The sequence below is a fragment of the Pollachius pollachius genome (assembly GCF_949987615.1).
Source record: "Pollachius pollachius genome assembly, chromosome: 11".
Lineage (NCBI taxonomy): Eukaryota > Metazoa > Chordata > Actinopteri > Gadiformes > Gadidae > Pollachius > Pollachius pollachius.
In genome coordinates, this window is record NC_136944.1 from 444,539 (window position 1) to 470,351 (window position 25,813).

The 25,813-nt window shown below is 52.9% G+C and overlaps 1 protein-coding gene across 11 annotated transcripts in view; it reads right to left on the reverse strand.

The window, feature by feature from the left end:
• LOC307082431 (NACHT, LRR and PYD domains-containing protein 3-like) overlaps positions 1 to 25,813 on the reverse strand; it is a 106,330-nt gene that overhangs the window by 17,265 nt on the left and 63,252 nt on the right. For 6 of the 11 annotated variants that reach the window (XM_079745992.1, XM_079745990.1, XM_079745988.1 and 3 more), the window contains one exon: positions 26 to 1,853. In XM_079745992.1, coding sequence (XP_079602118.1) covers positions 26 to 1,853 — 1,828 coding nt within the window. Of the gene's footprint in view, positions 1 to 25; positions 1,854 to 3,675; positions 3,905 to 4,055; positions 4,123 to 4,290; positions 4,408 to 4,562; positions 5,525 to 25,813 lie in introns of those variants that run through there. The other 5 variants (XM_079745998.1, XM_079745999.1, XM_079745989.1 and 2 more) reach the window with 5 other exon arrangements.

The following is a 25,813-nucleotide window of genomic DNA, read 5'->3' on the forward strand; positions in this document are numbered from 1 at the left end:
TAATAGATGTTATTAGTGAACCTACAGAGATATTTTGGAGGCTTTGACCACTGGCAGCAGCCTGAGAAGACCATCTTCTGAAGCAGAGTATTTTTTCAGGTCAAACACGTCCAGCTCCTCTTCTGATGTCAGTAAGATGAAGACCAGAGCTGACCACTGAGCAGGGGAGAGAGATTCTCCGGAGAGACTTCCTGATGTCAGGTACTGTTGGATCTCGTTCACTAGAGAACAGTCGTTCAGCTCATTCAGACAGTGGAACAGATTGATGCTTCTCTCTGGAGATAGGTCTCCTTTTATCTTCTCCTTGATGTAAGACACTGTTCCCTTATTGGTCTTTGAGCTGCTTCCTGTCAGTCGCAACAGACCTGTTTTAATCTGAGTGGTCACTGATCTTTTTTTCTGTCCCAGCAGACCGCGTAGGACAATCTGATTGGTCTCCAGAGAGAGGCCCAGGAGGAAGAGTAGGAACAAGTCCAGGTGTCCGTTCTCTCTCTGTAAGGCCTTGTCCACAGCACTCTGGTAGAAGAGGAGTTTATCTTTCCTGGAGGTTGGTGGTTCTTCTGAGAGCAGATTGACACCAGTATCGATGAAGGACAGAAAGACATAAAGGGCAGCCAGAAACTCCTGGATGCTCAGATGGACAAAGCAGAACACCTTGTCCTGGTACAGCCCACACTCCTCTTTAAAGATCTGGGTGAACACTCCTGAGTACACTGAGGCTGCTCTGATATTGATGTCACACTCTGCCATATCTGCCTCGTAGAAGATCACGTTCCCTTTCTCCAGCTGGTTAAAAGCAAGTTTTCCAAGAGAAACAATGATCTCCCTGCTCTCTAAACTCCAGTCCGGATCTGTTTCAGCCCTCCCATGGTACTTCCTGTCCCCCTGTATGGACTGAACCCTCAGGAAGTGGCTGTACATCTGAGTCACGGTCTTGGGCATCTCTTCGATCTGGGATTTTTTGAAGATGTCTTCCAGAACTGAAGCAGTGATCCAACAGAAGACTGGGATGTGACACATGATGTGGAGGCTTCTTGATTTCTTGACGTGGGAGATGATTGTGGTGGCCAGTGTCTCCTCTCGGAATCTCTTCCTGAAGTACTCCTCCTTCTGTTGGTCGGAGAACCCCCTCACCTCTGTCACCATGTCAACACACTCAGCAGGGATCTGATTGGCTGCCGCAGGGCGTGTGGTTATCCAAATGCGAGCAGAGGGAAGCAGGTCGCCCCTGATGAGGTTTGTCAGCAGCACGTCCACCGAGGTGGACTTTGTGACATCATTCCATATCGGGTTGTTCTGGAAGTCCAGAGGAAGTCGACACTCATCCAGACCATCCAAGATGAAGACAACTTGGAACCGGTCGAATCTGCAGATTCCTGCTTCTTTGGTCTCACTAAAGAGGTGATGAAGAAGTTCCACCAAGCTAAACTCTTTCCCTTTCAGTAAATTCAGCTCTCTGAAAGTGAGGAGAAATGTGAAGTGTATGTCCTGGTTGGTTTTCCCTTCAGCCCAGTCCAGAACGAACTTGTGTGTTAAGACGGTTTTACCAATGCCGGCCACTCCAGTTGTCATTATTGTCCTGATTGGTTGATCGTTTCCAGGTAAGGGTTTAAAGATGTCTTCACATCTGATTGGTGTTTCTTCCTTGGCTGGTTTCCTGGAAGCTGTTTCAATAAGTCTGACCTCATGTTCCTTGTTGACCTCTCCACTGCCTCTCTCTGTGATGAAGATCTCTGTGTAGAAGTCGTTCAGATCTGTTCGCTTTCCTGCTTTAGCGATTCCCTCAAACACACACCTGAACTTCTTCTTCAAATGAGACTTGATTTTATGCTTGCAATCGACAGCATCAGATCCTAAATGAGAAAACAACAGATGACATCAGTTAGTGATCAGTGGAACCAGGTCAATATTTCCTGTTAAATTACCAACTTCATGATATTTAGTGGCTTCATTACTTGGTGGTCGGAAAAGCTGGTTGTGAAGGACTGCTTGAACAGATTCAAAATGGTAAGGACTATTATTTCCGCAGCAATATGATTGTTCTAATGATAGTAATAATGATAGTGAATCAGTGTAAAGTGATTTGCTATGCTGATACAACAAGACAGGGTTTCATCACTTCCACTGAGTTGTTCTGCTGTTGGTCACCAGTATAATGTTTAACGTTAATGTGGCTTCATAACTTGTGGTCGGAGAAGCTGGTCGTGACAAAGACCGCATGTTACATATTCAAAATGTTCAGGACTTTGTTTTTTCCACAGCAATATGATTGGTCTAATGATAATAATAATGATAGTGAATTGGTGTAAAATGACATGCTGATATAACAAGATAGTGTTGCATCTCTTCCACATTAGTTATTCTGCTGTTGATCTGCAGCTTACGTTTAATATTATTAATAATAATAATAATAATAATAATAATAATAATTACATTTAATAACATTTTATTTCAAGGCACCTTTTATGACACCCAAGGTCCCCTTACAATTCATAAAACAATCTAGGGTCAAGAACAGCAGGAGCTGCATCCCAACAGCATGATCCAAACAAGACATAAGACCCAAGTAGGAGGGGGTAAGAACAGCAGTGAGGAGACCCAGGTAGGAGGGGGTAAGAACAGTGAGGAGACCCAGGTAGGAGGGGGTAAGAACAGTGAGGAGACCCAGGTAGGAGGGGGTAAGAACAGTGAGGAGACCCAGGTAGGAGGGGGTAAGAACAGTGAGGAGACCCAGGTAGGAGGGGGTAAGAACAGCAGTGAGGAGACCCAGGTAGGAGGGGATAAGAACAGTGAGGAGACCCAGGTAGGAGGGGGTAAGAACAGTGAGGAGACCCAGGTAGGAGGGGGTAAGAACAGTGAGGAGACCCAGGTAGGAGGGGGTAAGAACAGTGAGGAGACCCAGGTAGGAGGGGGTAAGAACAGCAGCACAACGGGGATATGAGGGGAACCCACGGTAGGGGGTCATTACAGCGAGCAGGCCAGTGGGAACACATGTGTTTTGAGGAGGGATTTCAATGTTGTCAGGGCGTCTCTTTCAGTTCAGCTGAGAGCCCTAGCACCCACGGTGCTGAGAGCCCTAGCACCCACGGTGCTGAGAGCCCTATCACCCACGGTGCTGAGAGCCCTAGCACCCACGGCGCTGAGAGCCCTTGCACCCACGGTGCTGAGGCGGGAGGTCCGGACGGTGAAGACCAGCTGAGGATGACGAAGGGAGCGGCAGGGCCTGTCCTCCTGGAGGAGGTCGGGGAGATAAGCGGGGGCCACGTTGTGGAGGGCTTTGTCGGTGAGCAGAAGGGTTTTAAGGTCAATCCGGTGTTGGACACTGAGCCAGTGTAGTTGGACGAGAATGGGGGTGATGTGGTCGGGGGATTTGGTGCTGGTAATGATGATGTTTAACATTCTTTAACCTGAGACCCCCACCATTACCCTACATATCCGGATCAAACCATTTAACCTGATACCCCACAACAACCCCACATACTGGATCAAACCATTTAACAAAGAAGGAAAAATTGAAAGAGGAAAAACTCAAAGAGGAAAGATTGTCTCCACATAGAAGTATGAAATGTATAAGTCTCACACTATGTAATTTAGTCTGAAGAGAACAAATAATAATCTCCTACTGCTCATCAAACTGTGTATTTCTTATCTGTTTTCAAGATAAGAGTCTCTTACCGCCCCCCAGTGTGTCGGCCAGTTCCTCCTGGTTCATCTCCATCAGGCAGAGCTTTGTGATGTCCACCACTCCCTCTATGGCGCGCCTCCTCTGCTCCTCCTTCTTACCATCCACCTCCTCCTCCTCCACTCTCTGACCCTCTGAGCATTGTGGGTAATCTGAGAAGAGATCCCTCCAGAGCTTCTTCAGCTCCTTCTCTAGAAAAGCGTGTGCGTTCTCCTCAGCCCTCTGGAACAGAACAAACATCAAGGAGAACTTTACTCTGAACTAACTGAGACATCAGAAGCATCTGTCCTGGATCCACGTCCCGCTGGACAAGAGATGCTTTCTAATGTCCATGGAGAGCTGAAGTTAAACGTCTTGGTGGACATTTACACACCTTGATCAGCTCTGTTTGATGCTGCTGTAGAGACTGAGCACTGGTAACCTTTGACCTCTCCTGGTGTCTGTGGGGGATCACGCACACACACACACACACACACACACACACACACACACACAGACCCACACACACACAAACACAATTATATTTCGCCAGACTTGTAGACATCAGTATCAGTACAGTCTGATAAAAACCAACTGGTCTGTTTTCATCGTCTGTTTGAAACTCCTACCTCTCCTCTCTGGAGGGGCGTCCATTTTTAAACTCAAATGGTGTACCCATAGAGTGGTCACTCTTCATGGAGACACAGCTGGGTCCAGGGGAGTCTGCTCTCTGCTGCATCTCTGGGCTTCAATACACACGCACGCACACACACACACACACACACACACACAGACACACACACACACACAGCTTTTACTCAGACTAATGATGGAGTCATGATGTATCACTGCTGAGCTCTGAGATGGACAACAGTCACAGACAGAGAGATCCTCTTCTTACCTCTTAGCTTTGCTCCGGCGGCCATGTTCCCCAGACAGAGTGGTCTTAGAGGTAGGACCCCCCTCCTCTCTCTCCTCATCCATAGTAGACTGGAGACCTGGACACAAACACAACTCCATACTGTTTCCACTGGCACTCAGTGTTTGTTTACTCTCTTTTATATGAGCTGTGTATTCCGCTCACAGGGGGCCGTTGTCTCTGTTAACTTTGGACAAGAGGCAGGGTCTCTCCTAAACACAGATTCATAGACCTTATCATTCCCACACGTTTCTCATATACTCTTTAATAACGTATCATCATTCAACACAGAAGGTCTCAAAAGGCTACAAAATGTGTCTGATAAGATCAAGTTCACCATGCGGATATCATACCAACTGCTCCCTGTGCTGGTTAAACCGCTCTGAAGGCAGGACCATACATGGACTTCCTCATGTGGTGACATCAAAACCAGATCTGTGAGGCAGGCCCACAGAGAACAAGACCCGGTAAGAGAGGACGTTTAAACACCTTCACAAAGCAAGATGGCCTTCTTACTGTCTAAATAATGTTATCATAATACTGCAAGCAAGCAGTAACACAAGCAGACACAAGAAGAAAAAGCCATTATTAACGTCAACCTGACACTTGACTCCAGGCTGGAAGGTTCAGGGTTCGATCCCCAAAGCCCACAGTCAAACACGTAGCATTCTACAGAGCAGGAATCTTTAAAATTATTCAATAGTAGTTTTGACAAACTAGCATTTTTAACCATGTGGTTTTACAGGAAACTAACTATCAACCTATTGATAAGATTCAAAGTTATGCATATTTATGATCTATCATGGATCAGAGTGGACTACAGTACCTTAGCCGTCTTCCTGCTGTGATGAAGTGAGACACAACACACCGTCTGACTCATATCAAGGAAATGATGTCCAACCAGTTGGACCAGTTCTCCTCCCAGTTCATACTCCTCCCAGACTCTGCTTTTATATGAGCTGTGTTTTTCTGCTCACAGGAGGGCATTGTCTCTGTTAACTTTGGACAAGAGGCAGGGTGGTCTTTCCTAGACGCAGATTCATAGACCGTCTCATTCTCAAGGAGGGCAGGACCATACTTGGACTTCCTCGTGTGGTATGACATCACAACCAGATCTGTGATGTGGGCAAACAGAGTACAAGACCCAGTACAAGATGACGTTTAAATGTCTCCACTAACCAAGATTCCTGTCTAAATAATCTAATCATAATACCGCACTACAAATAAAACAACTGTCCATTCTATCCTCAGTACCTTTAAAGTCACCAACGGACTTGTGATTAAGAACCACGCTTGACTCAAGGCTGAAAGTTTTTAGGTTCGATCCCCAAAGCCCAGTCTAACACGTAGCATTCTACAGAGCAGGAATCTTAAAAATGATCAACCTACTGTTAAGATTCAAAGTTATTCATATTTATGATCTATCACAGATATTTTATTGAAAGAATAACCCAAGTATATCTGATCCAATTCCCCAAAGAACACAGAAAATACAACAAAGAGCATTAAAGCTAAGGCAGCCTAGCTTGATTGTTGTAGCCTATGTAGCAATGCAATTCTCTAGCTACCATAACTCTAAATAATATATTGTGGCGAGCAGCAGGAGAAGGATGAGGCGGGAGCCCAGGTTTAGCAGTCGGCCACAGTTCCGCACCCCACACACCGCTCGACAACGGAACTGCCTTTAATAACGCCAGCACGGTGCACACTAAAACACACGCCACCATTCAACGACACTAACACTTTCAGTAATGGTGCAATGAACACAACATGAGCACAAGAGTCACAAACACACCCCAACATCATTGAACCCCAACCCATGAACCCTGATTAGTTTACCAACCACAAATGACCCAGGAGGGCCCCGAAACGGTCCAACCCCTAGAACAGTAGAACCCCCAGAATCCTTAGCGATCCGGCGTCCACGCCCGTGGTCTGAGACGCCCGTGGTCTGAGACGCCCGTCTCCAATCACGGGCGGCGTGGGCCCTCGTCTGCCAGACCCCAGAGTCAGCAGGAGCCCTGGGGGTGTGGTCGGGGACCACCTCCTTCGGGACCCCCACTGGGTTCCGTCATAGGGGGGCCGTTGGAGCGCTGTTCGTGGACCACGTCCTCCGCCGCCTTCGGACGTCTGGCCCGTCGACGGCCACGCCGGCGGCTGGGACGAGGAGGGGTGGCGCGCCCCGTCCACCAGCAGCCCTCCCCCAGCCCCAGCTGCCCACACGGCGGCGGCTCCAGGTCCCGCGGCCTCGTGTTCCGGTTCTCGTCCCGCCCGGACCGGAAGGCCGCTGTCCTAGGGCCACGGGAGAGGGCTGCCCCGGCCGCGCCCCCCACAGCGACGGCAGCGGTGCTTGGCCGGACCAGACCGGTCCTGGCCATCCTCCTCCGTGGAAGGCTGCTGGCTGGGTCGGGGGAAGAAGACGTGTTGCCCCAGACGTTCCGCCGCAAGTCCCCGCAGGAAGGCGTGCAGGGCTAGGTCCTCCCTGAACCGGGGTTCCCGGCGTGGAACTGGACATCCGCGGCAGATGTCCCCAGGCGCTCTCCCTCCTGGCGGCAGCCGCTGGCCGGTTGTTCCCGGCTCTTGTCACCGAAGACCCGTTCCCCGAACCGCCCCTCCGACGGCCTGGTCAGGGCCTGGAGGTCCTGCTGGTCTCCTGGGGTTAGGTCCAGGAGAACCTTTCCCGCTGTCCCCTCCAGCGCCAGGGCGAGGTGGACGACCGCCTTTCCGGCGCCCTAGCCGTTGTGCCACTCAGCGAGCTGGAACTGGGCCAGGTACGGCTCCAGCTGCGTAGTTGGAGAACTTTGGCAGCTCCACCGCCATCTTTGCCACCAGGGGGCGGTGGACAGCTGCCAGTTCTCCCTCCGGGGCCACGGGGGGGCGCTGCGCTCCCACAGCGCAGGGTGTGTCGACGTCGGTTGGTGACTGCCATGGGCTCGACGTCAATCCCACTCCTCTCTCGGCGTGCACCGGCCAATCACACTTCTGACACCAATGTGGCGAGCGGCACAGGAAGGGTGAGACGGGAGCCCAGGTTTAGCAGCTGGGCCTCAGGAGCCGGATTCTGCCCCTCAGTGTTCTCAGAGCTGGTGTCAGAAGAACCTGGGATGGAGCAGAACGGGAGGAGGTGAAGTCATGAGCTAGATGTACAGTGGGGCAAAAAAGTATTTAGTCAGCCACCAATTGTGCAAGTTCTCCCACTTTAAAAGATGAGAGAGGCCTGTAATTTTCATCATAGGTATACCTCAGCTATGAGAGACAAAATGAAAAAAAAAAATCCAGAAAATCACATTGTCTGATTTTTAAAGAATTTATTTGCAAATTATGGTGGAAAATAAGTATTTGGTCAATAACAAAAGGTCATCTCAATACTTTGTTACATGCCCTTTGTTGGCAATGACAGAGGTCAAACGTTTTCTGTAAGTCTTTACAAGGTTTTCACACACTGCTGCTGGTATTTTGGCCCATTCCTCCATGCAGATCTCCTCTAGAGCAGTGATGTTTTTGGGCCTTCGCTGGGCAACACGGACTTTCAACTCCCTCCAAAGATTTTCTATGGGGTTGAGATCTGGAGACTGGCTAGGCCACTCCAGGACCTTGAAATGCTTCTTACGAAGCCACTCCTTCGTTGCCCGGGCGGTGTGTTTGGGGTCATTGTCATGCTGAAAGACCCAGCCACGTTTCATCTTCAGTGCCCTTGCTGATGGAAGGAGGTTTTCACTCAAAATCTCACGATACATGGCCCCATTCATTCTTTCCGTCATACGGATCAGACGTCCTGGTCCCTTGGCAGAAAAACAGCCACAAAGCATGATGTTTCCACCCCCATGCTTCACTGTAAGTACGGTGTTCTTTGGAAAAAGTTCTATTTTGGTTTCATCTGACCATATGACATTCTCCCAATCCTATTCTGGATCATCCAAATGCTCTCTAGCAAACTTCAAACGGGCCCGGACATGCACTGGCTTTAGCAGGGGGACACGTCTGGCACTGCAGGATTTGAGTCCCTGGCGGCGTATTGTGTTAGTGATGGTAGCCTTTGTTACTTTGGTCCCAGCTCTCTGGAGGTCATTCACTAGGTCCCCCGTGTGGTTCTGGGATTTTTGTTCACCGTTCTTGTGATCATTTTGACCCCACAGGGTGAGATCTTGCGTGCGTTCTTCACACCAAGCTGCTTACCTATTGCAGATTCAGACTTCCCAGCCTGGTGCAGGTCTACAATTGTGTTTCTGGTGTCCTTTGACAGCTCTTTGGTCTTGGCCATAGTGGAGTTTGGAGTGTGACTGTTTGAGGTTGTGGACAGGTGTCTTTTATACTGATAAGGAGTTCAAACAGGTGCCATTAATACGGGTAAACAGCCTCTTAAAGAAGAAGAAGTTACAGGTCTGTGACAGCCAGAAATCTTGCTGGTTTGTAGGTGACCAAATACTTATTTTCCACCATAATTTGCAAATAAATTCTTAAAAAATCAGACAATGTGATTTTCTGGATTTTTTTTTTCATTTTGTCTCTCATAGCTGAGGTATACCTATGATGAAAATTACAGGCCTCTCTCGTCTTTTTAAGTTGTAGAACTTGCACAATTGGTGGCTGACTAAATACTTTTTTGCCCCACTGTATCTAGATCTATAGAGCGGTATATTCCAGTGAGCTAGATGTATCTAGATCTATAGAGCTGTACAGTCCAGTGAGGTAGATGTATCTAGATCTATAGAGATGTATAGTCCAGTGAGCTAGATGTATCTAGATCTATAGAGCTGTACAGTCCAGTGAGCTAGATGTATCTAGATCTATAGAGCTGTATAGTCCAGTGAGCTAGACAAGTCACCATGGTCTCTGTATTGGTAGTAGCATTAATCATAAGAGCAGAACTGCAATAAAACACATTTTACTCACCAATTGGTTTGTGACACTTGTCTGAATCTAAGGATCAAGATAAATGATTAGTGTTGAAACAGTAGTGAATATCCTCATGTTATTATACTTTCATTTTCTTAATGCCACAACATCACTTTGGACATTGGAGAAGGTTCATCATTCAGAGGTGGAGAGGTTTCTACCACCAGACCACCAGTGTATAAAGACAACCAATCAGATTCTAGGAAGGGGACAGGAAGTAGAAGCAGGTGGAGATCAGGTGTTTGTCCTCCTGGAGAGTTTGATCCACTCACCGTTTCTCTTCTGGTACACAAAGAATCCAACAACAGCAGCGGCAACAACAGCGACACCAGCGAGGATAAAGACAAGGATGTGACTCTAGAGTTAGAGAGAGAGAGAAAGAGAGAGCGAGGGCGGAGAGAGAAGGAGGGGGGTAGGGAGAGAGAGACAGGTGTACAGTCTGTTCCTGTAGTGTATCAGTTCATCCACCAGACATGAGTCTGTCAAAGCCAGCAGGTCATGTGACTCTACCTGTTCTCTGCAGAGTGCTCTTCCCATAGCTCAGGTGCTTCTTCAGCCAATCAACACAGCACTTCAACACAGTTCTACAGTTTTGTGGTGACAGCCTGACGTACTGGAGCGACCCAGGTCAGGGTCTTCAGGTCCAACGCTATGAAGTCCTCTCCACCGTAACCATACTGTTCATTACCATCAGTAGTATCATCCTCATCATCCCACTCACAACCAGTCATCCTCTGAACAACTGAGAGAGAGAGAGAGAGAGAGAGAGAGAGAGAGAGAGAGAGAGAGAGGTTAACTGTCCGTCTGACGGTTAACTGTTTGTCTGTCTGAAGGTTAACTGTCTGTCTGCAAGTTAACTGGCTGTCTTTCTGTAGGTTAAGTGTCTGTCTGTCTGTAGGTTAACTCTCTCTCTCGCTCTCTGTCTTTCTCTCACCCATCCTCCCCCTCTCTTCTCTCCAACTGAGGATGGTCAGGGTGAAGGTCAACGTTGCGGCCAAAGGTCAAAGTAGCGGTCAACTGACGCCCCAGGACCCCCGGGTCGTCACGGTTACCTTCGGCAGTTCCGCCTCCCTCGTGGGGGTCTCCTGGATCTCCCCACCCACCGGGTCATGACCCCCGTCCCGGGGAAGTATGAGTTGCTAGGCAACGGCGCCGTGGTGGGGCACCGGGTCCAGTGGTCCGAGGGCGGGAAGTACACCTGCTGGGTTTGGGGGGGGGCCGTCGCCAAGGACGACCACGGCGCTGGAAGTGCTGCTGACTCCGCCCTCCGACGGACCCTCCGTCGTCACGGTGACGGGGGCATGAGGCTGCTGCTGGACCGTGCGGCGTCCGGGACCCTGTGGCCCCGGGGGGGGGGGAGGTTGCTCCCGGGGGACGCCGTGGTCCCCGTACGGCGGGGGCGGCGGCGCAGTGTGGCCCTCAGGGTGGCCCCGCCCCCCCCGGGCCCCGGTGGTGGTCCTCAACGGGGAGCCGCTGAGGCTCCACTGCCTGGTGGACGTGGACCCCCCCCTGAGGCTGAGCTGGACCCGGCCCCCCGGGGTGGTGCTGGTTCGACAGCACACCGCCGGCCGCTACGCCGCGCTGCTCAAAGGCAGTGCGGCAGGCAACGCCCCACGCCCAAGGAGACCTACCTCAACGTCTCCTGAGGGAGGGGTCCGCGATGGATCAGGGGCTTTGAGGGACTTTTAAGGGGCAGCATCCAGGGAAGACGTCCGGATTCAGGGGGATTAGGGGCCTTAAGGGGCACCTTCCAGGGAAGACGTCCGGGTTCAGGGGGATTAGGGGCCTCAAGGAGCACCTTCCAGGGAAGACGTCCGGATTCAGGGGGACTTAAGGGGCACATTCCAGGGAAGACGTCCGTATTCAGGGGGATTAGGGGCCTTAAGGGGCACCTTCCAGGGAAGACGTCCGGGTTCAGGGGGATTAGGAGACTTAAGGGGCACCTTCCAGGGAAGACGTCCGGATTCAGGGGGACTTAAGGGGCACCTTCCAGGGAAGACGTCCGGATTCAGGGGGATTAGGGGCCTTAAGGGGCACATTCCAGGGAAGACGTCCGGGTTCAGGGGGATTAGGGGCCTTAAAGGGCACCTTCCAGGGAAGACGTCCGGGTTCAGGGGGATTAGGGGCCTTAAGGGGCACCTTCCAGGGAAGACGTCCGGGTTCAGGGGGAGAAGGGACTTTAAGGGAAGTTTAAGGTGCAGCATCCAGGGAAGACGTCCTACCTTGGAGGGATAAGTGGGTTTAACGGGATGGGGGGGGGATAAGTGGGTTTTACGCGTTGGGGGGGGGGATAAGTGGGTTTAACGTGTTTGGGGGGGTGGGGGATTAGTGGGTCGGGGGGAGCACGCATATACACACCGCATACACACACACACCACACACACATGCACACACGCACGCACACACGGGCGCGTTGAAAGACAAGCGCAAGATCGATCCCGCATCCTCGCAATATCTTGCGAGATTGATATCCCCCCCTCCCCCCTTCCTTCTGTTTTAACGGCGTCGCCGTCCACAAATTCTCCCAGGTAAGACGTTCTGTCTATAGACTCTAGAAATTGCGATAAAAGGAGTGAAGAGACAATTACTCACGTCGACAAGCAACGGCAGGTCGTTCATTTTGTCATAAATATGTTAAATTCAAACATCGCGCCGACCGGCATATCAACACACAAGTCACGTGATCTTAAAGAGACAGCGTCCCTATAACACAGAACGAAAACATGTCAATAACACAGTATGGTGAATTATGTTTATAGAGTCCACCACAAGACTACACTTTGTTCCTCCAATGTAATATTACATTTGAGCAACATAGTTATGTTGCTATTGTAATATATATATACAGCAAATATATATATAGTTTACATTTTTCTATCCAAGCTGAAGTCCCTATACTGTGCTGTCGCCCCCTAGGGGCCTGGAGGACTTCCAGACGGTGTGGAACCACACAGGGGAGCGGCGCTGGGACATGGGGCCCGTCCCCAGCTGTCTGGGGGCCTTCACCCTGAGGGTCCGGGCGGAGGCCGGGGCCAGGGCGAAGTCCTCCACACCCCCGCTGAGAAGAGTGAGACCCCCCCCACACCTGTCTACGAGGCTAGACACACACACATGAACTTAAATAGACACACACACACACACACACACACACCAAACACACACACACACACACACACACACACGCCGAACACATGCACACACACACCGAACACACTCACACACACGCCAAACACACACGGTGAAAACACACACACACACACACACACACACCAAACACACCCACACACGGGAGACGAGAGGGAGTGAGAGGGAGAGGGAGACGGGGAGAGAGAAAGAGAGACAGAGTGCGTCCGGCCGTCTGTCTGTGGTTTCTTTCGACAACCGACACAGAGACACTGAGAACCCCCCCAACCAAAACCCAGGGAGGAAAAACAATTGTGGTTGTATTTATAATTTCTGCTGAACACACGAGAACATTCAGTTGGATCCACTGAGTTGTTTATTGCATTTATGCTTCATTAATAAATACAACAGAAAAATAGTCCCTTTCCTGTACAGAATAAACACAAGGAGTAAAACAACAACATGTTCTGCGGCCGTTTGGTTCCCATCAGAAAACAAAAAAACAGATTCAGTTTAATGTAATTTACAGGATTATTATCAGGATTATGTGACTTTCGGGGAAATGAATGGGAGTCAATGGAGGCTAAGGGAGGAACGTCCTACCTGAAGTACTGTCAATAGGCAATAGGGGGAGCTTATGTCCCTTTACAGAAAAATAGTCCCTTACATGTACACAAAAAACACAAGAACTTACTCAAAGAGTCTGACAAAAGGAACAGAGACTTGCTTTACTTGTGGAGGGATGAGACACTGTTCAGACAGTGACCCGTGATGGACACCATTTTGAGGAAGAAGTTAATTGTTAATTTTCTAGATTTATAGCGCTTGAAGCTGACATTCATGCGGCGTAATATAAGTCTACGATATAAAGCCGCGTGTTCGTCATCTGACATGGACAAAGATGTTACAGTCTATGGTTAGTAAAACAATAGAAGCAGCAGACTTTACAAATCATCAACAGGTTTGGACATATCTTTATTAACTGAACAGGTTCTGCGCCCGCTTGGTTCTGTTGAGAACCAAGCGGGCGCAGAACATGTTCAGTTATTAAAGATATGTCCAAACCTAAACAATCAAGATTTAGTCGTAAGTAATTAACAACGTGCAACATTATCCCACAGACCTCTTGGTTATTATTAATAAAATATAAAATCTGCTTTAAATCAGGTTGTAAATCAGGGTTATAACAAAAATGATGATATCAGAGCCCTTAAGACCAAAACTGGTGACGTCTGAAAATATACAAACATTTACCATCAATAGGTATTTTATATACATTTCAAATAATACATGCGGTTATCTAACTATGGAAGATCTTAAAAGTATTTTAATTGTTTATCATGCTATACTTTCTAGAAGAGGGAGAGAGAGGGATAGAAAAAGAGAGAGAGAGAGAGAGAGAGAGAGAGAGAGAGAGACACACACACAGACACACAGTGAGAGAGAAAAAAATAAAGAGAGAGAGAGAGAGAGAGAGAGAGAGAGAGAGAGAGAGAGAGCCTCTCATCCTCTAACTGGTGTGTGTGTGTGTGTGTGTGTCTGTGTGTGTGTCTGTGTGTGTGTATGTGTACATGTGTGTCTGTGTGTGTGTTTGTGTATGTATCTGTGTGTGTGTAGGTGTGTGTGTGTGTGTATGTGTGTGTGTGTTGGTGTGTGTATGTACGGGCACGCATTTTTTTTTCTACAACCAACGCAGACGCTGAGGTCCCCACTGAGGAGCCCCCCCCCCACCCTAATCCCCCCGCTGAGAGATCACAGAGACGCTGAGGCCCCCCGCCCCCCCCCCCCCATACCCCCACCCCAAGGAGGAGGTCCTCCTGGGTGAAGGAGGACCAGAAGGTGTGGAGGTGTGTCAGTGTGTCTGAGGACCCTCCTCCACCTGGGGATACTCTGTAGAAGGACAGAGAGCCAGCAGGCCGGTCCAGATACACTCCTACTCTGGTGGAGCCAGCGGGGAGGAGAGGGAGGGCTGTTCTCCTACCGTTGTACCGGGCAGAGTAACGATCATCAGAACAATAAAGACTCCAGGACTTGTTGTTCCATCCAAGCCTGCTGTCATCACCCCCTCCTCTCCTTGTGATTCCTCTGTATGTCACTCCTATATCAACAGGTCCTTCCCTCTCTACCTCCCAGTAACAGCGGCCAGTCAGAGCCTCTTTACCCAACATCTGGGGCAGGGAGTCAAATCTCTCTGGGTGATCCGGATACGACTGGTTCTCTCCGGCCCCCGTCACCTTCCTGTTGTCCTCAGACAGAGAGAGGTCTCTGTAGGCCGTGTTGGGGTCCAGGGTGAGTTCACAGGCATCTGAGGGAGAAACAGACATGATGAGCTGCTGAACCGCTCTTCATCCTCTTCATCATCATCATCATCATCACTGGTACTGTTCCCCTGCGCTCTTCTTCTCTTTATTCTCTTTCAGCCTCTTTTTGTGATCGCTCTCTCTTCTTCAAACATTAACATAGAAAGACAAAAAAAAATCATATGATCATATTGTGGAGTGCGGTAAATGACGAGACAAGAGACGGAGATGGGTCGAGTCAGCTTTACTCTCCACTTCAAAACTAAACAAGTTACTCCAGCATGAGTTCAAACCTAACAGCCGTAAACCAGAACACCCGTCAACCCGAACTGTCGTAAACCCTTTTCCTTAAAGGAACAGTCCCTTGGTGAATGTCTTTATTATGTTGTTGTGGGTCACCACAATATGATATATGATGTATATTTTCTAAGCAATAGGACACATTGCGTTTAAGATAATTTAACTTAAAGTTGATTGGAAATCCCGTGTGTGTGAGTGGCTGTCCCAATCAAAACATTGAAACGAGGATAAATGTATAAAGTGCATTTACTCCCTCAATATTTACTTTACATTAACATATCATACATCAAAATGCTCGGTAAGATGAGCTTATTACACCCATGAAATATCTAAACAATATTTGTAATATCTTCCAAGATATTCCACTTTTGGATTTCCCAATATACATACATGTCACTCAACCTCCAAAGGGACACCTGTGTAAAGAACAGACTGAAGGAGCTGAGCTCACATACAGGCTGGAGATGGACTGATGAACCATAGAACTGGTTCATTTATTATAGACATTGTGGCATCCCGGCCCCCACCGGGAGGGTCCGGGGGCTTGTGGTGGAGGGCGTGTACCACCGCCATCCACCAGCCGGCGGCAGAGAGCAACACAACCCTCACCCCCATCAGCCGGATGAGGGACACCTGGCCGGAGGGAGGACACGTGGGCACAGACCTCTAAAAGGGGAGCGGAGGACTGACTCGAGGAGAGCGGAGATAAGGACGACACTGAGGCGCCAGAGACTACGAGGCTCGCGGAGACCCTAGCTCAGCATTACCGGTCTTATTGTGTTGCACGGCTTTGAATAAACGCCGGCAACGGCTTTCACCCTTGCTGTCCGCACTGTTCTTACCACGTACCGGGCACTTGGGGAAACGGGCTGCCACATATGGTGGAGAATGCCGGCAGTCTGACGACCCCCTCTACAACCCCCCTCAGCCGACATGCAGAACCCGGAGGAGAGTGCGGCGACGTCCGCCCAGCAGCAGCAGCGGGAGACCGCGGAGAGTCTAGCCCTGCTCCGCGAGGCCGTACTACGGCTCACCCAGCAGTCCGCCGCGACCGCCAGAGCCGGAGAGAACCACCCCGCAGAGGGCTGAAGGGAGCGCGACAGGCCTACGGGGCTACCAGGCTCCCGTCCTCCCCCGGAGGGCGAACGGAGGAAGACCAGGACTCGGCGGGAAACGGGCCCTCTCCACCGGGGTCCCCGATCCGAGCAGCAGGAGGACCCACCGGCGCCGGGCCGCCGGATCCCGCCGACCCCCCGGAAACCCTCCCGGCCCCCTCCCGAACGGACCCCCCGGAGGCGCCGGAGAGTTCCCCCCTCACCGAGTTCTCGGACTTCCTGCCGGAAAGGGGGGAAGGCTTGACCCGACCCGGCCATCTGCCACTGCCCAGCTCCGAGACGAGGCGCTAAAACACGCGTGGAGCCACGTCTTGGCCCATGACGGACAGGCACGGGACTCGGTGAGTTACCCACCACACCCACACTTCAGCACCAGGGGGGGGCTGCTATACAGAGTAGTGGCAGGAGAGGACGGGGTGAGGGAACAATTAGTGGTCCCGCGACCGTACGTCAGCAAGGTGCTCTTTATGGCCCACACACACCTCCTGGGGGCCCATTTGGGCATGGACAAAACCCGGGACCGGGTTTTAGCGAGGTTCTACTGGCCAGGGGTAAAAAGGGACGTAGAACGGCACTGCCAGGCGTGTCCCGAGTGTCAGCGGGCAGCCCCTCGAGCCACGGCCAGAAACCCCCTGATCCCCATGCCCATCATAGAAACCCCGTTCGACCGGATAGCCCTCGACATCGTGGGGCCCCTCCCCAAACCAGCCGGGGGCACCGGTACATCCTAGTGCTGGTGGACTACGCCACCAGGTACCCCGAAGCCCTACCCCTACGCGCGGCGGTAGCCAAGGAGCTCATGCTTCTGTTTAGCCCGGTGGGGATAGCCAGGGAGGTCCTGACAGACCAGGGATCGTGTTTTATGTCCCGTGTGATTAAGGAACTGCTTAGCCTCCTCCAGGTCAAGCAACTCCGGACGTCCGTGCACCACCCCCAGACGGACGGCCTCGTGGAGCGTTTCAATAAGACACTGAAACAGATGCTGAGGAAGGCCATGGATGCTGACGGGAAGAACTGGGACCAGCTGCTGCCCCATGTCCTGTTCGCCGTGCGGGAGGTGCCCCAGGCCTCCACCGGCTTCTCCCCGTTCGAGCTGCTGTACGGGAGGAGACCCCGGGGAATCCTGGACCTGGCCAAGGAGGCCTGGGAGAGCCAGCCGTCCCCCCACCGCACCACGCTGGACCACGTAGAGCAGGTGAGGGACCGCATGGCCAGAGTGTGGCCCATCGTGCGAGACCACCTACGGCGAGCACAGCAGGCCCAGGCGAGGGTCTACAACAGGGGGGCCCAGCTGCGCACCTTCCGCCCAGGAGACCTGGTGCTGGTCCTGGTCCCAACGGCGGAATGCAAATTCCTAGCCAAATGGCAGGGGCCATACGAGGTGGTCGAGCGAGTGGGGGAGGTGAACTACCGGGTGCGACAGCCCGGGAGACGCAAGCCCACCCAGCTGTACCACATCAACATCCTGAAGCAGTGGAGGGGGGGAGTGGATCCGCCAGACCCGGCACCCCCGGCGCTGGCGGCCCGATGCCAACTCCCGGTGGTCCCGGTAGGGGAGGACCTCAGCCCGGCCCAGAAGCAGGACCTCGATGAGATGGTGTTGCAACACCAGGACGTGTTCTCGGAGATCCTGGGGAGAACAACGGTCGCCCACCACGATATCCGGACGGCGCCAGGGGTAACGGTGAGAGTCCCCCCCTACAGGATCCCAGAAGCTCGGCGGGAGGCCATCCAGGAGGAGGTGGGACGAATGCTCAAGCTCCGGGTCATCGAGGAGTCACGCAGCGCCTGGTCCAGCCCAGTCATCCTCGTGCCCAAACCTGACGGGACGGTCAGGTTCTGCAACGACTTCCGGAGGCTGAACAAGGCCTCAGAGTTCGACGCCTATCCCATGCCCAGGGTGGACGAGCTGATCGAACGACTCGGGCCAGCCAGGTACCACACTACCCTGGACCTAACCAAGGGGTACTGGCAGGTGCCGCTGACCCGGACCGCCCGGGAGAAAACGGCGTCCGCGACCCTGGGGGGCCTATATCAGTACACCGTCCTCCCCTTCGGCGTCCACGGGGCCCCGGCCACGTTCCAGAGGATGATGGAACAGCTCCTACGGCCTCACCGGGCCTACGCCGCCGCCTACATCGATGATATAATCATCCACAGCGACAGCTGGGATGTCCACCTCCGGCAGCTGCGGGCCGTGTTGGGGGAGCTACGGAGGGCCGGTCTAACCGCCAACCCGGCCCAGACATTGTGTGTGTGTGTGTGTGAGTGTGTGAGTGTGAAAGAGAGCGAGAGAGAGAGAGAGAGAGAGAGAGAGAGTCTAAAAGCATTTAGGGTTGTTCCAGTAGTTGATGTTACGGTAACACTTTACAATAAGGTACGCATAAACGTAGGTAGTTACTGAGGAACGAATGAGTACCGAATGATGAACAACTGGGGCCCTAACTGGGGCCCTAACGGAGGCCCTGGTTGTTACTCATTCGTTACTCATTTGTTGAGTAGGACACACCTGTTGCTCGTTGACCAATCAGTGGTCAGCAGGTTAACGTACGCTCACTCTGATCCACAGTGTCGTCCAATCACAGGGAGAGGGTTGGGCTCACAGAGGGAATATTAAATTGGGAATCGGGAATTAGGAAGAGTGTGTGTGTAAGGTGTGTGTGAGAAAGACTGTGTGTGAGCGTGTTTGTCTATGTGCGATGAGCATGTGAGTGAGTGAGTGAGTGAGTGGGTGAGTGAGTGAGTGAGTGAATGAGTGAGTGAGTGAGTGAGCCATTTAGAGGTCTTTTGTGTTTAATATTTTTAAGTAAATATATTTTGAGTCTAAGGCTAAAAGTATGCAATATAATTTATAATTTATTAAGTGTATGAAATATTAATCTAATTTTCATTCATATGTATATTTATGCATTTTGTGATGATGTGGTGATTAGTCCTTTGTGTCACCTGGGGAAATAGGTGTGTCACGATCTACCTGGAGCCTATTGGAGGCCCTCATATAGGGCAGGCTAACTACTATTGTTCAGGTTTGGAAGGCAGGGAGCCAACAGTTTTCTGACCGCATTATTTCACATTATTGGATACAATATTGGACGCATTATTTCGCATTATCGGACACAATATTGGACGCATTATTTAGCATTATTGGACACAATATTGGACGCATTATTTCGCATTATTGGACTCAATATTGGACGCATTATTTCGCATTATTGGACACAATATTGGACGCATTATTTTGCATTATTGGACACAATATTGGACGAATTATTTGACTTATTATTTTACATGGAAAAGTCCCTTTTTGTACAATACTAAGAACCCTGTTTTGGCCCTAACAGTTACATTGTTTGGAGTCTTTATGTTTTGTTATTTCCTGGAAAGTCAACCAGAGTTAATGCTTAATAAATGAATCAACACAAAGTTAAACACTCTCTGTGCGTGCTTCCCAAGAAATGTGTATCGGATTATCTCTGCCTCAGGAACAAATATGGTGAAAAAAGGGTTCGCCACTTCAGGTGGTGTGATTGAGAGGAGGGATATGGCTGTTTTAGTGATGTGGTTGACATGGTGTGAATTATTGCAACTGTTTGTTCGTCTGAATTCTGCATTCTCCCTTCACAAACAACATGAAAAATTTTTACTTTTGTAAAAGGACGCATTTTTGCTCGGAAAAGTGACTTGTGTCTGGTCAAGTGAAAGGTAAATGTACTTATCCGAGGGACAAGGCCTCATGAAAAAGTTATTGTTGACACACACGCACGCACACACACACACACACACACACACACACACACCTTTGCTGTTGTGCAATCTGTGATGGACACTTGTAGACCAACACTATTCTCATTTCAGTCCAAACTAATTAATTTAAAGTAAAATACTTGCAAGCCAGGGCAACATGTTTGTGTTCAGCTGTATGGCTCTGTTGGTGGAAACTGGAATAGATCTCACCGATCTTCATTTCCTCCCTTGCACCGCTGCATCTCCAGATACGTAGAGCTACAGGACGCTACACCCTGAGTCTTGTTATCTGTGGTCTGTGTGTGTGTGTGTGTGTGTGTGTGTGTGTGTGTGTGTGTGTGTGTGTGTGTGTGTGTGTGTGTGTGTGTCCGGTACCCGCTCCCCGTTGTGTTGTGGTCAAGGATAGATCTCACTGCGAAGTCAGGGTTTAAGCCACACACAGCGTTTATTAGCAAGACGGAGAACACATGTACTCGATCTAGGGTCTCCGAGAGCCTCTAGTCCATTGGGGTTTCGAGCTGTTTCCCCATGTCATTCCTGCTGGTCCATCATGCGCTGGAAGGTGGCCGGAGGGCCATGTACTCCGAAGGGGAGGACGGTGTACTGGTACAAGCCCCCTGGAGTTGAGAACGCTGTCTTCTCCCGGGCCGCCCGGGTCAACGGTACCTGCCAATATCCCTTGGTCAGGTCCAGGGTCGTGAGATAACGGGCCGGACCAAGGCGTTCGATTAGCTCGTCGACGCGGGGCATGGGGTAGGCATCGAACTCGGACGCCTCGTTCAGCCTCCGGAAGTCATTACAGAAGTTATAGGTCCCATCTGGTTTTGGTACGAGGACTACCGGGCTGGACCAGGCACTGCGCGACCCCTCGATGACCCTGAGCTGCAGCATCCGGCGTACCTCGGCCTGTATGGCCTCCCTCCGGGCCTCCGGGATCCTATAGGGGTGGACTCTCACCTTCACTCCCGGCGCCGTCCGGATATCATGGTGGGCGATCGTGGTCCTCCATGGCAGCTTGGAAAACACGTCCCGGTGCTGCATGACGACCTCGTCGAGGTCGTGCTTCTGGGCCGGGCTGAGGTCCTCTCCCACCGGGACCTCCGGGATCTCGCGTCGGGCCGCCAGCACCAGGGGAGCAGGGTCAGGGGTCCAACCCCCCCCCCCCCCTCCACTGCTTCAAAATGTTAATGTGGTATATTTGGGTAGGCTTTCGCCTCCCTGGTTGTCTACCCCGGTAGTTTACCTCCCCCACACGTTGAACCACCTCATGGGGTCCCTGCCACTTCGCAAGGAACCTACATTCCGCCCTGGGGACCAGGACCAGGACCAGGTCCCCAGGCTGGAAGGTTCGCAGCTGGGCTCCCCGGTTGTAGACCATCGCCTGGGCCTGCTGGGCTTGCCGGAGGTGTACCTGGACGATGGGCCACACCTGGGCCATGCGGTCCCTCACCTGTTCCACATGGTCCAGGGTGGTGCGGTGGGGGGATGGCTGGCCCTCCCATGCCTCCTTGGCTATTTCCAGGATGCCGCGGGGCCTTCGTCCGTACAGCAGCTCGAAGGGGGAGAATCTGGTGGACGCCTGGGGGACCTCCCATACGGCAAACAATATGTGTGGTAACAGCTGGTCCCAGTTCTTACTGTCCAGGTCCATGGCCTTTTTGAGCATCTGCTTCAGGGTCTTGTTGAACCGCTCCACCAGGCAATCCGTCTGGGGATGGTAGACTGAGGTCCGAAGCTGCTTTACCTGCAGGAGTCTGAGTACTTCTTTCATTACACAGGACATGAAGCAGGAGCCCTGATCCGTTAACACCTCTTTGGCTATCCCTACCCGGCTAAACAGTAGCATTAGCTCCCGGGCGACCGCCTCCACGGTGCCTGCGCGCAGGGGTAGCGCCTCGGGGAACCGGGTGGCGTAGTCCACCAGTACCAGGATGTATCGTGTCCCCAGCTGGTCTTGGGAAGGGGCCCCACAATGTCCAGTGTTATTCGTTCGAAGGGAGTTTCTATGATCGGCATGGGGATAAGGGGGTTTCTGACTGTGGCCCGAGGAGCTACCCTCTGGCACTCGGGACACCCCTGACAGTGACGCTCGACATCCCTCTTTACCCCCGGCCAATAGAATCTCGCGAGGACCCGTTCCCGGGTCTTGCCCATGCCCAGATGGGCTCCGAGGAGGTGGGTGTGGGCCATGAACAGCACCTTGCTGACGTATGTGTGGGGCACCACTAACTGCTCCCTCTTTGTGCTGAAGTGTGGGTGCGGGAGGTGACTCAGCGAGTCTCGGGTCTGTCCGTCGTGGACCAATACGTGCCTCCAGGCATGTTTCATGGCCTCGTCTTGGAGCTGGGCGGTGGCAAACTGGCCGGGTCGGGCCGAGCCTTCCCCCCTCCCCGGCAAGAAGTCCGAGAACTCGGTGAGGGGGGAACTCTCCGGCTCCTCCGGGGGATCTAGCTGCTCGGGTGCCGTGAGGGTTTCCGGGGTGTCGGGGGAAGGTTCCGGTGACCCGGTCCGGACGGGTCCTCTTCCCGTGTGGAGCGGGTCCTCCGCCGTCAGCTCTCCGGGGGATGACGGGAGCCTGGTGGCCCCGTAGGCCTGCCGAGCTCCCCTCGCCCCTCCGCGGGGAGGTTCTCTCCGGCTCCGGATTTCTCGCGCCGGGTCCCACAGCCGGTGGAAGATCGGGCAGTCCCTTCTGATCAGTAGCGGCACCAGGAGGTGGGGTACGATCCCCGCCCGAGCCGTGAACACCCCGTGTGGAGTCCGGACGACCACGTGGCAGGTTTCGTAAGTTCGGGTATCCCCGTGCACGCAGGCGGGTTCCCCTTCCCTTCCGCCCGCCAAGTCGGGGCGGAGGAGGGTGACCACGCTGCCGGTGTCCAAAAGGGCCTGCGTGTCCCGATTCATAACCCGCCTGTATGGTCGGGCTTCCGGACGTCCCCTGCGCCCAACAGGTCGCCAGCATGCAGGGTCGGCCCGTCCCCTTGTCCGCATAGGCCGACGGCATCGACGTGTCTCGGTCTCCCGGGCAGTAGCGGGCGAGATGGCTGGGCTGGCCGCACTCGTAGCAGCGCCTCCCCTCGCGACTCTGCTGCATCCCGCTCGGCGGGTCGGGGGAGGGTGCCGGGGCCCCGGTCGTGTGTCCCAATTGGTCTCGGCGGGTCTAGACGAGTCGTGGGATGTTCCGGTTCTGGCGCTCAGGTGCTGGGCCACCTGCCAGTTCTCCAGCTGTCGGACCAGGTCATCCACTGTGTCGGGATGGTGGTGTGCCAGCACCCGTCGGGCGTCCGGCGGGAGCCGACAAAGGGTGTTGTCTATTATCAGCCTGTCGATAGGGCTGGGTCCTTCTCCTGTTGCCAGCCACCGCTTCACCAGTCGACTGTGCTGGGCGATCTGCGTCCGTACGGCGCCCCGGACGTCGAATCGCCAGTCATGGACGCGTTGCACGCGAGCCGCAAGGTTGTGACCGTAGTACGCCAGGATCGCCTGTTTGAGGGCCGGGTACTGTCCGGCAGTCTCCACCGGTAGGTCCTGGCTCGCCTGCTGGGCGGGCCCGGTGAGGAACGGGGCCACAATATGGGCCCACTGCTCCTCTGGCCAGCTTTCCCTCTGGGCGGTCCGCTCAAAGACCTCCAGGTACGCCTCCACGTCGTCGTCGGGCCCCAGCTTGGTGAGCCGGCTGGCAGGGGCAGCGGTCGGGGCGACGCGGACGGCGTGCTGGGTGAGCCGCAGTACGGCCTCGCGGAGCAGGGCAATGCTCTCCGAGGTCTCCCGCTGCTGTTGCTGGGCGGCCGTCACCGCGGTTCCGTCCGGGTTCTGCATGCCGGACTGGTAGTGTAGTGGGGTCCTTCAGACTGCCTGCATTCTCCACCATATGTGGTAGCCCGCTTCCCAATGTGCCAGGTTTCAGGTACGAATCACACGTTGAACAAGGGTTAAGCCGCACTCTGCATTTATTCAACAAGAATCAGAAATACAGGTACTCGATCTAGGGTCTCCGTGAGCCTCTAGTCCGCGGGCGTGTCGAGTAATCCCTTTGTGTCGCTCTTCTCCCGTCTCCCGCTCTGTGGTCCTTTTTAAGATGGCTCCGGGGCTTTCTCCTCCCTGCGGCCAGGTGTTCCCCATCTCGCTGATTGGGGGGAGAGACGTGGTGCTCTCTGTCACCGGTTGGTAGGTGGCGGCGGTATACCCCGTCCACCTCTGATTCTCGGACCCGCCCGGGCCGAGGTTTAAGTGGCGGGATGCCACACTGTGTATGTGTGTGTGTCTATGTGAGTGTGTGTGTGTGTGTGTCTATGTGCGTGTGTGTGTGTGGTGTGTGTGTGTGTGCGCACTATAACCTACTCAATGACTCTCTCCTTGGGGTTGGACAGTCCCAGAGATTCCAGTCCTTGTTTACTGATGACCTGCAGAGAGAGACAGCTAGTTAGCCACAGCTAGTTAGCCACAGTCAGTTAGCAACTGCTAGTTAGCCACAGCCAGTTAGCCACAGCCAGTTAGCCACAGCTAGTTAGCCACTAGTCATCAGGTCAGGTCTCCATAGAGTCATTCAGTAGGGTTGGTTAAGTGCTCTCATACTGGGACTGGTTCTGCCTCTCCGCTGGTTTCCAGTTCCATGCCACTCATACAGATCCCGCCCCCGGCAACATGATTGGTCGACCAAAAGTCTGTGACCTCAGATGGCCCAGCAGCTCAAAGATGGGCGGGGCCTTCCTCTGTGGTGGGCTTGGCCTCCTCTCTGAGGTGGGCGTGGTCTCCCTCTGGGGTGGGAGGAGGACAGGAAGTGCATGGGGAGGAGGACAGGAAGTACATGGGGAGAAGGACAGGAAGTACATTGGGAGGAAGACAGGAAGTAAATTGGGGGAAGACAGGAAGGGGACCATGAAGAGGAAAGAATACGTTTTCTATCTACAGTGGTTTCAGTTGGCTTGCTAAGGTGAGGCCGTCCAGTACACAACACTGGACTACACAATGCAGTGACGCTGTGCAGTACTCCCAGTACTGGAACATGGCAGCACAGCCCCAGGAGGAGCCCTGACCTGAGCGCGGCCGCAGACGGCCTCGTAGACGGGGTGGAGGGCTGTGACCTGGTAGTCCAGCAGGTTGGTGGAGACCTGGGCCAGCTGGGGCTCCTCCAGGTACCAGCCCAGAGCCTGCACCTTCTGGGGGGGGTCAGGGGGGCTCCCACCGCACACACGCCCCGGGGCGGACCCCAAGGGGGCCCTAACCCCCAGATGAAGACTATCTAACCCCCCTGTATCTGGTCCTGGTACCTCCCCTCCCCCAGATGAAGACTATCTAACCCCCCTGTATCTGGTCCTGGTACCTCCCCCCCCCCAGATGAAGACTATCTAACCCCCCTGTATCTGGTCCTGGTACCTCCCCCCCCCAGATGAATGCTATCTAACCCCCCTGTATCTGGTCCTGGTCCTGGGGGGTCTCCCCAGCTCCCTGAGGTCCAGCCCGGTGCAGTCCTCCTGCTCCTTGGTGCTGATTGGTTTACGTTGAAGGTGAACAGGAAGTGACACGCCCCCGTTACCATGGCGCCCCAGGAGGGGACGAAGGAGGCGGGGCCAAAGTCAGGGCCCCCATTCATCCTGCTCCAGCTGGGAGGATGAGAGAGAGAGAGAGAGAGAGAGAGAGAGAGAGAGAGAGAGAGACCGGGTCAGAGCAGGTAGAGGGGAAACAGAAAATATCAACTCATCAGGTTCAAATGTGCTCATGGCTCTTAAAGGGGATGGGAGACGGCACTCTCATTGGT